This window comes from Spodoptera frugiperda, chromosome 31, assembly GCF_023101765.2.
Source record: "Spodoptera frugiperda isolate SF20-4 chromosome 31, AGI-APGP_CSIRO_Sfru_2.0, whole genome shotgun sequence".
NCBI lineage: Eukaryota > Metazoa > Arthropoda > Insecta > Lepidoptera > Noctuidae > Spodoptera > Spodoptera frugiperda.
This window is the reverse complement of record NC_064242.1, coordinates 4,372,196-4,388,046: the sequence shown is the minus strand read 5'-3', so window position 1 is coordinate 4,388,046 and position 15,851 is coordinate 4,372,196. Positions and strand designations below refer to the sequence as shown.

At 36.9% G+C, this 15,851-nt stretch overlaps 1 protein-coding gene across 2 annotated transcripts in view; it reads left to right on the top strand.

Moving 5' to 3' along the window:
* LOC118276070 (lysine-specific demethylase 3A) overlaps nucleotides 1-15,851 on the top strand; it is a 169,023-nt gene that overhangs the window by 110,797 nt on the left and 42,375 nt on the right. For both annotated transcript variants that reach the window (XM_035594211.2, XM_050707295.1), the window contains one exon: nucleotides 13,395-13,436. In XM_035594211.2, the coding sequence (XP_035450104.2) occupies nucleotides 13,395-13,436 (42 nt within the window). The remainder of the gene's footprint in view (nucleotides 1-13,394; nucleotides 13,437-15,851) is intronic.

The window sequence follows — 15,851 nt, the reverse complement described above, 5'->3', positions numbered from 1 at the left end:
AATTTTCTCTCTCAGTAAAATATTCTTGGGCGTTATCAAGATCATGCTTGGAAAGTAATTACGGATCATATTAGCGAAGTTTGCTTACAGTGACAAACTTGCAGATTATCTGCTTCCAGCCATTACAGTTTTGAAGCAGCCGAGTTCCAGCCGGCACAAGTTCTGAACTTGCCAACTTTGTGGACTGCGCCCAACTCCTGTCTCTTCGCAGCCTTCCTGCTTTAAAATAAAGTGTTTATTTACTACTACCACTTAATGGTTTGTTTGTTTCGTTATGAAACATTGAAACCACTCAGTTTCGGTTAACATTTTAATTGGATTGTGTAAGCTGAATTCATTCTCCACCGATACCAGTCATGAAGCGACAAGCGATACGTAACAGTAAAATGGTGAAGGGTGTCAATTCAACTGGCAGTAATGTTTGTATCCGTTCAACAAGTACCCAAAACTTCTGTTTCGGGCCCACCGACAACAATGTGTAATGAAATCGCGATGAATTCAATTAATCCACTGAACGAACCACTTTTTCTCTCAGTTCCAAGTGTCAAACAAAGTTAGAAACCCTAAAAGATTCCAAAATAATCGGATAGAATCCGAGGGTGGTGGAACTTTGACAATTTTACCCCCTGCTGTGAGTTTGAACCGTTTCAAAGGGGTGAGCGACGGGAGGGACGACGGCGTGGGTAACCTCCCTCCTCTTTGGTGTTCGTGAATACCGCTTAAAGTTCTCGACGTAATTGCTGTCTGGCTGCGAATAAACTTTGTATTACATTACCCGAGTTAATTTATAGTGTCTTCTTATTCATTGCTTAAAGTTAGTTTTGTTTTCCAAACGACCCGAGTTATTCTAACTAGTAAAGTTTTCTTAAAAGTACTGTGTGTAGGTTTTGATCTAGTCTAGGTATAAGTGCACACGTCTTTCTTAACATTGCGTAGTTCTCTCCAGTCGATTTATTCCTTCCTTTGTCTTCTGAAAACAAAGAATCTTATTTTTCTCCACATTTATTTATATTAGGTCATGAAGTTTGTGCAACTAACTAAGACGAACTTTATTGCTCTAATGGAATTTTATGTCGCTTACAAGTCATAGTCAGACATAGTCCGTCTGGAAACAACACTAACTGTGTTTTATGGATATTGCACGATTTTACGTCGCTCTACGTTACAAATCACGTCTGGGTAAAATGATTAATGACAAAATGGCACATTATTGAGATAGTAAATCATTCCTTCCGATATAAAGACGCTTCAACAGCGAATGATCACGAATGATCACTGTTCTGAATGGCTTCGTGTTCAGTTCGTCCTTGACTTGTCACCGCTATATCCACGGAGCTAATATAAAAACTGGGCTTTCAAAACTAACAACGAATTAATTCTAATAATTTTTGAATTAAATACTTTATGCTAAATTATAAATAGTCACGCAACGTCATTAACAAGCAGATACATAACTTATATCTACTTATTGAGCATTGAGTCACGAAATATCGTGATTGTTAGTTTAAAACGTCTCTATTAAACAGGACAGTCTCGCTCGAAAGGCGGCCAATTGTGTCTCGTTTGCACACAGACGTCGAAAGTTCACAATTGTGTTGCTGTACTAATTGACTATGAACTTTACCATTAAGGGGTTAAGTGGGACGTAGTTTATCGAAAACAACAGTAGATTCAACAATATAGAGCACGTTATACGAGTAATCTTAACTAATCTACGCAATAACCATTACAACGGGAAGTCAGTTTGAGCACAGTGCGTACATAATGCAAATTGATTTAGTGGATAAGGTAATTTGTGCAATTAATCGAGCGGCTGCATATTGCAAGCCAATAAATTTGATGCGCCTGGGGCGAAGGTTATCTGCGTTATTGCCATGCCCGCTTGTTGTGCGAGCGCGCAGTCCATGACGAGCGAAATCCATTTATTATTAGAGCCGTATGATAACGATAAACCAACGAGGTCAGACGAGAGCGCGCAAAAAATAGAAACGCTGTTTTACCGCGCGTGACTAAAGACTCGATGCAGGCAAGATGGCGTGCACATCCGTCTCCTTCTAACGGTTGCAATCTACTACATCTATCCCGTTCTATCAGATTTGGTTGCCGTTAATTTTTTTGCCAACTGGCTAGTTTTTTATCCACTTTTTTGTCATTGAATTTCACGAATTACGTGATGGTAGCGAGCTGGCGAGAGCTCCGCGTTCGAGTTGTCTTTTGTTGACTTTTTTGTTATCTTTTGAGGTTATGTAATGATAACCCCAGGATATTATTCAAATGCTTATTTATCATAAAATATATTTAGTACAGTCGTGAACCAGCCAGATTAGATAAGATTTGCAAAAATGTTTGCACGTTCCTGACACAGACATTCTGTTGCGTGTAGTTTAATTGAGTATGTTAGAATGAAACGGTTGTCTGCTGCTGAACTAGGAATCGTTAGCCATATTAACATGCAATACTAGGTAGAGAGAAACCAAACCAAATGCGTCTCCTAAAAAGGCGAGATAAAAACTCTTTACATAATGTATTCGGTCTGAGCGCATGTTTACGTTGGCACAAAAGCAAGTTACATAACGGAGCCTACCTTTTTAGGATCGTCTCAAGATTGATGCTCTTGCCTACCCCAGCCTATCAGCTGTCGAGACGCGCCACACATACTAATGCTCACGTTAGAATTTTGATGTGAATTTGCTTGGAATGTGACTACGAATATCAAGATCGTCCTTAAAGTCAGCAAACTTAACTGCTTCATAAAAAATAGAACTTATTGACACTTAAAAAACAAGCAGGTTTACTCACAAATATAACAAAAGATCGAACCATGCATAAAAAAAATGTGCTATAGAAGGTTTAGAGTGTTGAGCTGGCAACATCGCGTAGACGTAATAACAACATAACACTAGCAGCGTAGTGAGTCACGCGTGGCGAGTCGACGGGGAAACGTTTGTCACGAAAAACAATAAACGACTTGCTTTAACCTCCTACATAATAAATGTACCAACATATAAATATATAGAATGGGATGTCACAATACCATACGTATTAGTCATTCTATACAAAATATATACAATTTCGGTATTAGTATTTTAGTTGCAACTAAATGTCATGCTTGGCTCTTTTGCATCGTCAGATAGTGACCATTGCAAATGCTGTATTTACACAAATATAAGTTATATCCGCGATGACGTTGAGGAATATTAGAATTTTTCGATGTAGGAAATATCAGTGGTAATATAGATTCGGAAATACCTTTAAGCATTTCTACATAACCGCACATATGAAGCTCGATCAAAAAGTAAAGGAAACCGTTGAGGAAAATGCTTATTAAATATCAAGTAGGTAGCAAATTTATATTTTACCTCATTTGGAAATGAACAGCAGAAACGTGAGTCAGGGGTCTTTACCCGATGTAGGGCAAAAGGGTCTGTCAACATTAAATGAAACTAATAAACCAACTGATGACAAATAACCGAACTTAAATACCGTATTCATCTGCCCTCCCTAGGAAAATGTCTGTAAACATAGGCGCACCTTGGTAGAATGACCTACTAATTTACCGTCAAACGGGCGTTCAAAAGAAAGCGAAATGAACTTGAGAATTGGAGCACCTCAACACGATAAAGTTCCCGACGTCCTCTTTTGTTTCTTTTGAACCTATCGATACTTTGCCACTTCTTCGCTGACTGCCTCGTTGGTTGAGAGGTCATAAGTGCGATTGCTGAAAATAAATCTCATTTGATTTTCGATTTTGGAATTCTCTGTAAGGCAATATGTCCCTATTTTGTACGTAACAAGACACAAATACTGCTATCAACCGTTATTGAAATCGGTAAATCAGTTTTTTTATTAGTTACTTATACCACTATAGGCAACCTACATTTGTGCATAAATTGGTAAAAAGTGCTTGAATTTCCTGTAAGTTTTATTGACCTTCCACAGTAAATATGCTATCATTTGATGCCTATTTAGTTATGAACCAAATATGGTTCGCATAAATGGTAAATACCTACCGTATCGTAGTAGAGTAGGCTAAATGTGGACGCACATTTAATAAACATTTACGCAAGGTTAGTTATTAAAATTTGCTGAAACGACTGTATCAATGCAGCTACTAAAAAAGACCGCAAACCAATCAATATAATCAATAGCCGTCGGCCATCGGAATGTTGCACAAATAAAAAAGCACATGGTGTACACGAATTGTTCCGCTCCGTTTAGCGCTTGTACGCTGTTGCCAGGCGGACGCGTGGACACGTGATGTTTTCCGAACGAGCCCAATCCAAGATGGCCGCCAGCACCAAAGCCGCCATTCGCTTTCCCACGTCGCGCACCACCACTTCGCACGCTTCATTCTCGTTTCTTTTCTATTGTGCATCGCAATTCGCTATTGCATTTTTGCACTAACTCCGTTTTGATGATTGCGTTTATTAGCTTTGTTACCGTTAAATTCACTTTGGAGGAAATTGCCAAGTCATTATTTTGGAAATAAGAGATGCTTAACCATGAATATTTTACGAGCATGAGTTTCTTTCAAAACCACGTAGCGAGTGTTAACATACACGTGGCATGTCGGGTAGGGCCCATTAGCCAACATGTGTTAACAACGCAACGTAACCGTGAGCATGACAGATGTGGGTAACGAGACTTATGACTTTATGAGACAGAGAATAGCTGGACGACATATGTTTTCCACAAATACTAATGACTCATTAAAATTGCTGAATAAGTGTCGGTTGATTGACATAAATTAGGCTACTATTGTCTTCTTTCCGGATATCATTATTAAGCTTAGGCAATACAATACACTTATTTCATCTCACATTCGAGGTTGCTTGTAATGTTCTTATCTAAGCGTCGTGTCGTCGTTTAATTTGCATTTTTTATTATCTATTCATTGTTCCCCGACGCATTAATATGGAGTTCTTCACATTGTACTCGACTCGCACGATGTGATGTCATGCTCACCGTTCTCAGAACATCGACTTAACCTTTTTTGCCTTTTATATAAACATATTAAGCTTTTTAATAACCACACACTACGCTTAATCAAATATTGATAAATGCGATGCCACGAAATGAGGCCGTTGGCCTTCGGCGCAACTCAATTATCGCACATTAAGGACACCGGTGAACGGAAATAACTGAAATAATAGATTAACAGCCATCGAGTAGGCAATTTATGACCCGCAAAGTTCTATAATTCAATTAAGTGAAGTTTGTATAAAAGGGGCCATCGTCGGTCACTCGGTAAGGTCAATATGAACCACGACACAGCTGATGACACGACACGAGGAGCTAAAAAGAAATCTGAATCAGTCTATTGTATTCATCGAATTGAATTGAATAATCAATTGTAATTGTAATAACATATTATTTATACAAGATTACCTAGACATTGCTACAATAGCTCATTGTTGTTTCACTTCCACAACAATGAATTAAACATTTCTGAACTCATTAAATGATGGACAAGTTAATCTGTTGTCCTAATAAACATTTAAATGAAGTTTAATGGTGCGGAAACTTTCAATAAAGTATGTAAAGTGTGAAGAATCGGTTAGATATTTGCTGAGGATGTGTGTCACGGCTAAGCCCGTGCGTGTATTGTGTTCGACGAGCTCATACATATTCAAGCGGCGCCGGACTGCGATCATAGTCACTCGCCATTGGCCCGCAAACTCGCTGAATACTAAGTGAACGCCTTTGCAAGATCTGCATTGAAATTATATTCGATTTCGGTTTCCTGTGCCACGATCCACGATCGGTTTACTAGCAGGAAGCCATCAAATCTACACATTACCCCATTGAAATTTAATACGTTGGCGTAGGTATTCTATTTTTGCACACTGCGTCATAGTTACTAAGATTTCTAGGGATTGGGTGCTATAAATCAAAATAATATGAAAACAATTTATCACAATGAATATTCAGTGGAAAACATATTACGTTATTATCACAAGGATCGTACATTTACCACCGGCATAGTTAGAGTTGACCTAGTTGCTACAACTACAGATAAGAGTTATCAATTCGTTATGAATATGATGTATTAGTTGTGCAATTTTCTTATCAAAATACCTATTTATTGATGGATTGATAACATTGTTGATTTTTCAAGTTCATCAATATCCTTTGTCCTTATTCAGAATTGTGTAAACATCGTTAATGTTCCGATATTTGTTTAGTACACAGTGGACTTATATACAAATATGTACATAGATAAGTATAATGACGCACTACTTTTACTAGAATGTGTAATCCTATTACTACTTACGTAATCCGTACGTATTCATTATTATAGTATTTATTTTTTAAATTGTAGATAACTTTTAACATGCTTACATCTGTGTTCCCTTTTTCTGGTCTATTCATTTGCACCTAATTGGCAGCAATTACTAATTTAGCGTCAGTGTGGCACGTCTTTGACTTTGAGCCAAAATGACTCGCATCAAATTACGTGACCTATAATAACGACTTCTTATAAGGTTAGTTCATTAACATCTTTAATGTGTTATTTTAGAAATGAAACATTTAAGTGTAATTTAATTCCATGTTATTCAGTCAACAAGACAAACTGCCGCGCTTGTTCGGTCAAGGTGACCTTCCTCGCGTCCAGTCACATCGCAACTTAACGGCTCCCTATTCAATGTAAATTCTGAGAGACCTTGTTCACGACTCGAGCTCTAAATCCATACGAAGTTACAACTATAGAATTTTAGAGTCGGACGCGGACGCACTTATGCATCAAATAAATTATTAGCACATTCTGCTTTGAAATGCACGAGCGCCAGTTCCTTCAAATAACAAAAGAAAGAGGAACACGTGCTGCGCGCCGTCCGCCATTTTGCAATATAAATAGCAAGATGGCGGCGGGCCGTCGGTTGGCGAAAGTAGTCGGTATTGGTAATTATAAGCGGCGCGGTGCGGCGCGGCGGGTAGTCGGGCTGAAACGCGAGGATCTATGGCCGGCCGATGCACGCAATGCTTAGCTTGATTTATATCGCTCTCTTGTTTCCATTCGCTCGATTGTTCTCAGCTTTATGCGCTCGAGTCTCGCGATTCTGGTATTGTTTCCGAGGGCCATGGGAACCGAGTTTGCGTGGGTTCTCAATGACCTTTATTGCTTATACGACTCTCAACTAAATGAATTTTTGTTCACAGTTCAAGTTCACGACATTTTCTTTTAAATGCAAATAAGGTCGCTTTAGTAACTACCCACTTATTTATTTACAAACTGGTCTTGATTACCATTTGATGTTTGTTTAGACTTTCGTAACGTAATACAAGGTAGATAATGTAGACAAGATACAGTCATGAAATTCTAATGCACCAATGACGCAAATTGATCGGATTATTCAGTCAACCACCGGGAAGATAATACATAGGTATACTGAATAAATTTCCTCCACCTTGATCTGTTTCCATTTATAGACAATGTTTATAGCTCCAAGTTGATTCTAAAAGCGTTTAGCACATACATAACATAGGTAGGTGGGTATCTACGCCTTCCACTGTACGACAGAGGAAAATAAATAATGTAAACATTCATAAATAAAACAGAATGGTTACATACGTTCGACTCTAATACTATTCTGGTCAACCATTTCAAAACGTGAGCATCTTGTTTCACATACATATTAATTATTAATTCTTTGAGCTGTATTTATTACCATCTCGTAGTCTTCAATTCAAGAGTGATTGTCTTTCATGTAAGTACGTTCATGCATGTTATTGATATTCGATTCTACATTGTACATAAATATTCATCCGTGTTATATCCGTTACGTGATTTGCATTTAATATGTAAACATCTCATCAATCGGTTTGAGAATGTTGGCAAACAAATCCAAGCAGACGTTGGGTGGCTGTACTCACAGCATACTTACGGTCGGGTAGGTGTCGCGTCTCGCTTCTCAAATAGCTCGATGAGTTATTGGCTTCCACGAAACGCCAACATTTTCTCGTTAATCAACATTTAATGCCCCATTTCCTCTTTTAGATTGTTTCAATGTAAATTTCAGCTTTTAGGTAGATTAAGTTTTAGTCATTTTTTGCACGTAAATAAGTTATTAAGTACGCAAATATTATGATTATGATATTTTCTTCTTTTTAAGTAATAAATAGGTACATACGATTCCTAAAATGTTTTTAAACTTCTTGCTCAGTTATTTAAATCTGTTCCATTTACAATGCCAATCAACATTTATTATAAAGTATCTAAAATGGCTGCATATTTACCAGATAACACAGTCGTGTCTACCTTGAATTTACGACTTGATTGCGACACCACACATGGTATAAATGTTACTGCACAAATTTATTGGAATTCATGGCCAGCCAGTTATTATCAGCGGACAAATAAGTGCAGATAGCCTGAGCAGAGTGGGCGGCCTACAATCGATGCTTATAATAAAGTAATGGATCGTAACTTTTACGACTTTTACGAGGAACGCGCATCACTAGACGATGTAAAATGACCTCGTTTCCAATATTTTTTATTTATCTTACAACGCAACAGTTGTCACTTGAGTGTTTTTATACATAAAATAAACGAAGGAAGAATCTCTTGCCACGGTCTCTGTACAATCGATTAAGGTTTTGTTCTATTTTTTCGTCTATGAAATAAAGCTGAATTCTGTGCATTGCATTGGCTTCCTTTTTCGACCGACCGCCCGTGAAGGTTTGCTTCAACCCGGAAAATAAAAAATCCTTTCAACATGAGCCAGCGCAATACAAAATAAACAAAAGTAAACAAAAAAGCTGTTTGTTTTTATTGTTTTTAGTCATGCTTCATTCATAAGGAATACATTCAATGGCTGGTTTTAACGTTGTAAATTGCTACTTTATTTATAGCCTCAACCAATAAAATATTCATTTCTCTCCAGAGATTATATTTCAGAGTTCTCAATATTTGTAAGTAAATTATATTATCGTGTTCCTCCGAAATACTTAATGTATAAATCACGTTGTCATCCTCGTTCCGAAGTTTAATGTTACGTCTTTGAAGTTATAAGTATCGATGAGTCTGCAACGTGATCAACATGATTTATAAACAAGTCTCCATTCAAGTTAATTACAAAGACGATAAGGCGGTGCATTGAACGACACGACACGATTGATAAATATAATACTCCTACTCGTAACTCGATTGCATTTCAATTGCTATTGTTATCGTAATGAATGTACCGTCGCGTCACGTATTTACGACCTCCACTGCTGGTTTACGTTGTGTTACTAGTTGAAAGTACCCTGAATAATAATAACCTATGTTTACTTCTTTTCTATTATTATAAAGTTGAGTTTGGTTACGAAACAAACAGCGAGTTCGCAACATTTGTTCCCAAGTTTCTACAGTGGGTATTAACATTAAGATGCCAACGTATTGTTTATTACCGTTGGCATATTTCAGCAGACCGACAGAGGATCGCATGCCAACTCGTTTGACCTCATTCCCGAGACTAGTTCTGCGTAAACTCTCATATCGGGTTTATGAAAACATACCTATTTTAAGACTATATAAAGCGGCAGACCGGTCCAACTTATTATTTGTTTGTGTTACAGCTGGAACGTGAGCCAAGTGTATGCGTGTTTTCAATGTTCGACGTTACTCAGTCTGATTTACTATAAACAAATCGAGAGAAAGGCACCGATGAGAGATAACTCGTTTATAACTCGTTTTTTCCCGACATCGATTCATTACACCATTCTCGTAACATGTAAAATATTTATACTGCAATACTCATACATTCCACTAAGTGAGTCCGATTATGTTTGTGTTGGTAACATGAGATGTTTCGACATGTGAGGCCGAATTAGTGGACTCCGATATATTACGAGTATAAATTCAATGAGCTTCATCCGGTTGGGTCGGTTGGTCCCACTGGTGTCTGGTCTAGTGGTCAGACGACATCCGTTAACTAGACGACACACCACAACCAGTTCTTATGGCATCTTATCTCAATTAGAAAGTTAAACATTATCTGACAAAAGCGACATTTTGATCGATGAAGTTAAAATTGTTTTTGCCATTAGAATCAGATCAGACTTTAGATTAATTTCTACAGAATGGTCGCTTTCAGTTGATCTATCTAGGTTCGTTAGCCAAACAGATAAAATGTTCAATAGAGTTAAATCTAAATCACGACCAAGCATCCGTTTTGTAGCCGATGAGAAGATCATCTCATTTCTTAGTAATGAAACACTAACCGCAGCACACCACAATTCACTGAAGTAAAACGCCTCTTTACCAATAATTTATGACCGGCGTACGCTAAACATTACAGATTAATTCGCTCATTTCGTTCGGTCAAATTGCCGAGTAATGGGCAGGGCGTAGTATCCAGCACGGGGTATATCGGGCAATGAACGCAGTCGAGTCCCCATTTCTCACGTCCAGACCAGTTGCAGACTTGTCGGTCGACATACCGATCAAGAAAGGCAGTGGTGCGGTGCCTTAAAGGGTAAAACGGCATGTTTTTTTGTTCCCTCCAAGTATGCCGACAGCCACTACCATTAGTCCGTGCGTGAGCCTCTACTCATGATTAGATTTAGCTTCTCAAGTCTCGCAACCTCTCACGTATTAAGTTAGACGGATTTTAAGCTGATGAGTTGCAGACATGTACGCTATTTTTGTGTACTCTACAAAGTCAAAAGTGATAAAAATCTAGACAGGTTTATTAAAATACTTAATTTTAATTTAATTTTGGGGTTTTTAAGTTTATTAGGTTTTTATGGTTAAATTTATTAACTAAATAATAAAACAATTCCTAAGAAACTCCGGAGTTTTCAAGTACGCTACGCTATGTGCTACGTCATGCTACACTACGCTACGTGCTACGCCATGCTACGCTGCGCTAAGTGCTACGCCACGTAGGTATTAGGCGTAGTAGCTATGAGACAGCTACGATTGATTCATTATTTGTATTGACCTTCTCCAGAATTGCCCAGTACATTATAACCTTTGAAAATTAATTTCGGCAGAAAGTGTCTTTTTGTTAGACAGCCATACTTGGTCATTGGCTCCAAATTGCCTTTGGAAATATGCGTATAAAAAGCAGACACTATTAAAATATAAAATAGCAATTCATTCCAAAGAATAAGGCTTTAGAAAATTTTATTATTGTCTGTCTGGCCTTCGGGTTTATTAGGAATAAAAAGATTAACCTGTTGCTATTTAGAATGATTTTATTTTGTGAGATTACGTGTTAGTTTTGACTTTTAATTTTATTTGCACGATAGAGCACATATCGTACTTACCTTGACTTTGTGCTTTCAATTCCCTAAAGATTAGTCAACTATAATAACTTTCAAACAAGTATAAAACTAACTATAAAGTTTATTATTAATCCTATAAACAGATTAGTATGTAATCTCAAACTAGTTTCGCAGCAATCGACAGAATAGATCCGACATGATAGTACGCCAATCACAATTTGTCTTGACTAACGATATTTTGCGTCAACTAACTATGATTAATTAATTTACTTTATCTCTAGAACCAGCCACCTGTGTAACTCGGCCTTGACTGGACTGGAAATATACAGAAGAGTTGTACACGCTTAATAATTACTTTTATCAACAACATAGCCACAAAAAATTGATACAAGAAAAAATATTTGAATAAAAGCAAAAACACAAAACTAATCATAACCGGCCATTAGACAGAAATGAAGTACAACAAACTGTGAACATATACGACGGTGTATTAATAAAACAAGTAACGCAATACAATTAAAGTCCAACCGCAGGACAAAAACTACTAAATCTATGTAATTATAGCGCACCTCATGTATTTCACTACAATTGACAGGTGATTATGCTAAACAACCAACCGAGCCGACGTGCCATTAACTGGATAATGTTTTCTATTGCATAACTTAAAAACAGGTTCGTATAAAATGTCAGACGAGACATACAAGCATTTATACTCAGCTGTTTCTTGTACGCCCACGCCACAATTATGGATGGAAGGTCTTTTTTTATGAATTGATTGCAGACTAAGCGGTCCACTTTCCTAATTTGGGATTGTGTTTACTAAAATGAATCATTGTTATTATGTAATTTGAATAATGATAGCGTCCATTTCTAAATTACAGATAACGAAATGATTACGCGTGACTATGTAAATGCGGAAAGCATTATCGTTGTTATGACAGCGGGTTAACTTGACATTAATGCAAGCTCAATTGGAGTGTAAACGAATATTAATTCAATAAGTTAACCATAAAAAGCGATGGCCACCCAAAGATTGGAAAGTAACGAACCAATAAAGGATGTAAAGAAAATGGTATCACAAATCCATTAGGCGTGTCCACGTCGGTGTCGAGTCGCATAATGTGAGTCCACGGGTTAGTGAACCGGCAGCTGCAAGTGACGGCCATGCGGGCAAATAGAAACACGAGAGACTGCCATTCGCCCACCTGCCGCATTCACCAACCCTTGTCTGATTTGACCATCAGTTCTCCGCATTACTTCACCATAATTTATGTCTGAAACTGCAGATAATCGCTACTGCAGATATCGTTAACGTAGACATATTGAACCAATTTTGAACATTCATTTCAAGAATTACCATTCCCTTTCTACCTCATTTCGGCTCGAAATCGTTCCAAATCGATAACTCATTATGTTATTTATTCAGTTAAATTATTCAACTTCGAAAACTTTGCAAGGATACGGCCATATTTAAATACCAAATTGGCCATAATAAACTTACTTATAAATAACAGACCACTCCATTTTTTTAATATACGTGACAAAAAAAGAAGGTTGTTTCGCATACCTTTTACTCACCGAAACGGGTTTATCGTAACCGGTCCTTGTCTGCTATTCTTGACAGCATTATAAATATTCAGTGGGTAATAATTGACCTTTGAATCGAAAAAGGTTCCGTTTTGGTGGCAAAATAAACTTAATATCTTTCGAAGAATAAATTTTAATGTAAGTTTATCTAATTAAAACGAAGTCGTAAATTTGACGTCAACGGCTGAGCGTGGCGTAATAACTTTGTATTTCATTTTAATAATTCCAAGAAACTCTATAACAGTATTATTCATCGAGTTTTAGGCCTCAGTTTCTTTATTCTGAACACTTTTTAAATCCATACATATCTTAACTCAGTTTATCATAACATGGTTTGTTATTAGAAATATTTTCCTCAATTTATTTATAGATTCACTATTCATAATTCTGGGATTTGTGGATAAACCTCTCTTGGTCTGACGATAAAAATCTGTTTGTACATTTCTAAGAGCTTTGCTTGGTTTTTACGTGTAACCAAATATTTTTGTTAGGCTTATTACAAATAGGAGTTACCTATAAACATTTCAATGTTTTAAGAATGTAAAACTTACTTGAAAAACAACTCGTTTTAACAATCGTTTCTTTTGTTTCAGGTTCCTCGCCAGAACGTGATTCCAGCGAAATTAACAAAAAAGGTAGAAAATAAATATTAAAATCTTGATCCAATGATATATTAAAATTATTCATACAAACATGTATTCAGTGGAACATATCGATCACATCGTTCTTCTAATTTTAATACCAAATAACCGTACCTCAGCCTCCATAACGCAACTGTTGTTTTTTTTTTTTATTTTAGGCTGGTCGCGTACAAAAAAATAATAAAGGCATTAAAATAGTCCGTTTGGACTAGAATTTCTGTTTTTCGTGATAAACTAGGTGATATAAAAATAGATGAGATGTCATGATGAAAGTTCAGTAAATCTGACATTGATGAAGTGAATATCAATTTAGACGAACGAGAGCACAGCTTTGTAGGGAATGAGATAATTTAATAAAAAGTTGTTGACAACAAAAGATGTTGATGTCTCCAATGAAAAAACCGGTTTACTCAAAATTCTACGTATGTTATGCTTACCGAATAATTTATATTCTTTAAATAAAATGAGAATCTCGTTATCATACTTATAACCTATTAAGGATTTTATTTTATTACTCTCAGTCTGCCGCCACCTTCACGAGTCTCATAAACGTGTTTACGTTGAAAAATTGAGATCACCATCCTTAATTTCACATTCAAATCTGTACCTTTGTTTGTCCAGCCCTCATCTGCGTATGTATGGAGTATTTATGCTTCACAACACGACTTTAAAAGCCAGAGGTCACAGCGGACGACAAATACATTTGTTATTATCATTTCACAATCTGAATTTCAATTCAGCATCCGAGTAACGGGGTCACAGCGTTTTCGATAGATGTTTCTACATATTTCTTTATTCGTGCGTCCGTTTCGTTTATGGTAAATAGGTTTACACTGTATACTATTTTGTGCAACGGTACGTGGCTAATTGTTATTTATGATATTCATGTATCATTGAATTCGTGTTCCTACAACTCAGTCGTCTCGGTTTCATGTTTTATTTGACTGGTTCTTGTTTGGAGTAGGTTAAAACAACACGTCCCGTTCTCCCTCCGGCTGTTAAAGGCCGCCACACACGAGGTGCCACCCTCGCTGCTGTAACTTTATTTTCTTTTCACCACGTTCACCGCACCTTTTCCGAGCTCCAACGTAGGTAATTAAGTAGGTACGTACAGGCAGGGTCACTCGAAACTGAACTGAAACCTTTGTTTGTAATGTATGTGAGCTCGGAGCTGGCCTTAACTGTCTCTACATTCTCGCTCATTCGTACCTTGTAACAATAATACCACGTATTTTCATTGAGATTATTAAACGCCTACAGAACGTGTTTATGGCTCACTGCTCAGTATTAAATTATGAATTCTTGTCTTGTATCAGAATTGAAACCAGAAATTTACTGTTTAAGTTGAATTAGGGATCATAAAATGATACCTATTCAATTTAGAGTATAGAGGCGGCACGCGGCGTCAGTTTTTCCACGAAATCGTGTTGTTACTTTATCGACCTGAGCTATAAATAAAAATAAATACGATACTAAACCTGTAACGGCTCCGATTAAGTAGGTGTGCGTCATCTTGAATCTCGTATAGAGATGTGTAATTAAATGAATATTCATAGCGCGTTCGAGCCGGATCAATTTGTGGTGATGCCAAGAGTTGGCTTAATTTTTTGTTGACCATATTTAACTTGGTATATTGGGACTGAGACTGATTACAAGTTATTATAACTGCGTCTGCATAATAAAATTCACATTTATTTTTCATAAACACCTGCTTTATATGCGTGCGTGAAGGCGCGTCAGTGAGTCCGACGGATACGATTAATCTACAACTCGTAATTAATTGGAAGGAACGCGTTTATACCGTGTGATAGCTCGATTATTTGATGACGCACACGCACAGAACTTTATAGGTATACCTGTGTGTCTGTATAATTAGTTGTGAACGCACCATTTGACACAATGTTGGAATAGAACTACAGAATGTTAGCTATATACATAAATGTTTACACTCAATAGAAGCGCTTATTCGTAAGACAATCAATAATATAATAGAGTATAGAGTTTACAGTAATGTAACTATTTCCAATTCAAAATACCAATAATAAGCATAACTCTACCATCAAAAAACTCATCTCAGAATATTGTTCACTTTATCAAACGCTTCTGTAGAATCCACGCACATTACCATTTGCATTAAATACAGCTTCAATTTCATCTCCACGCCCCTGTTACGAAATATAACAAAGACGTGAATTTAAAATTGAAAAGAAGCAAAGTAAATTGTTCCCAAGAATTCTATCTCCATCAAGGTACCATTGACATTGACAGCCACACAATTGATCGCGCATTTAGATTGACAACGAACAAAGAGATATTCGGAGATAAGAACAGTACCGTACAATTTCAATACTAGAGGAGGTCAAACGAACAAGACAAACTCGTATTTCGTGTTGTATGCACGAGTAAGAA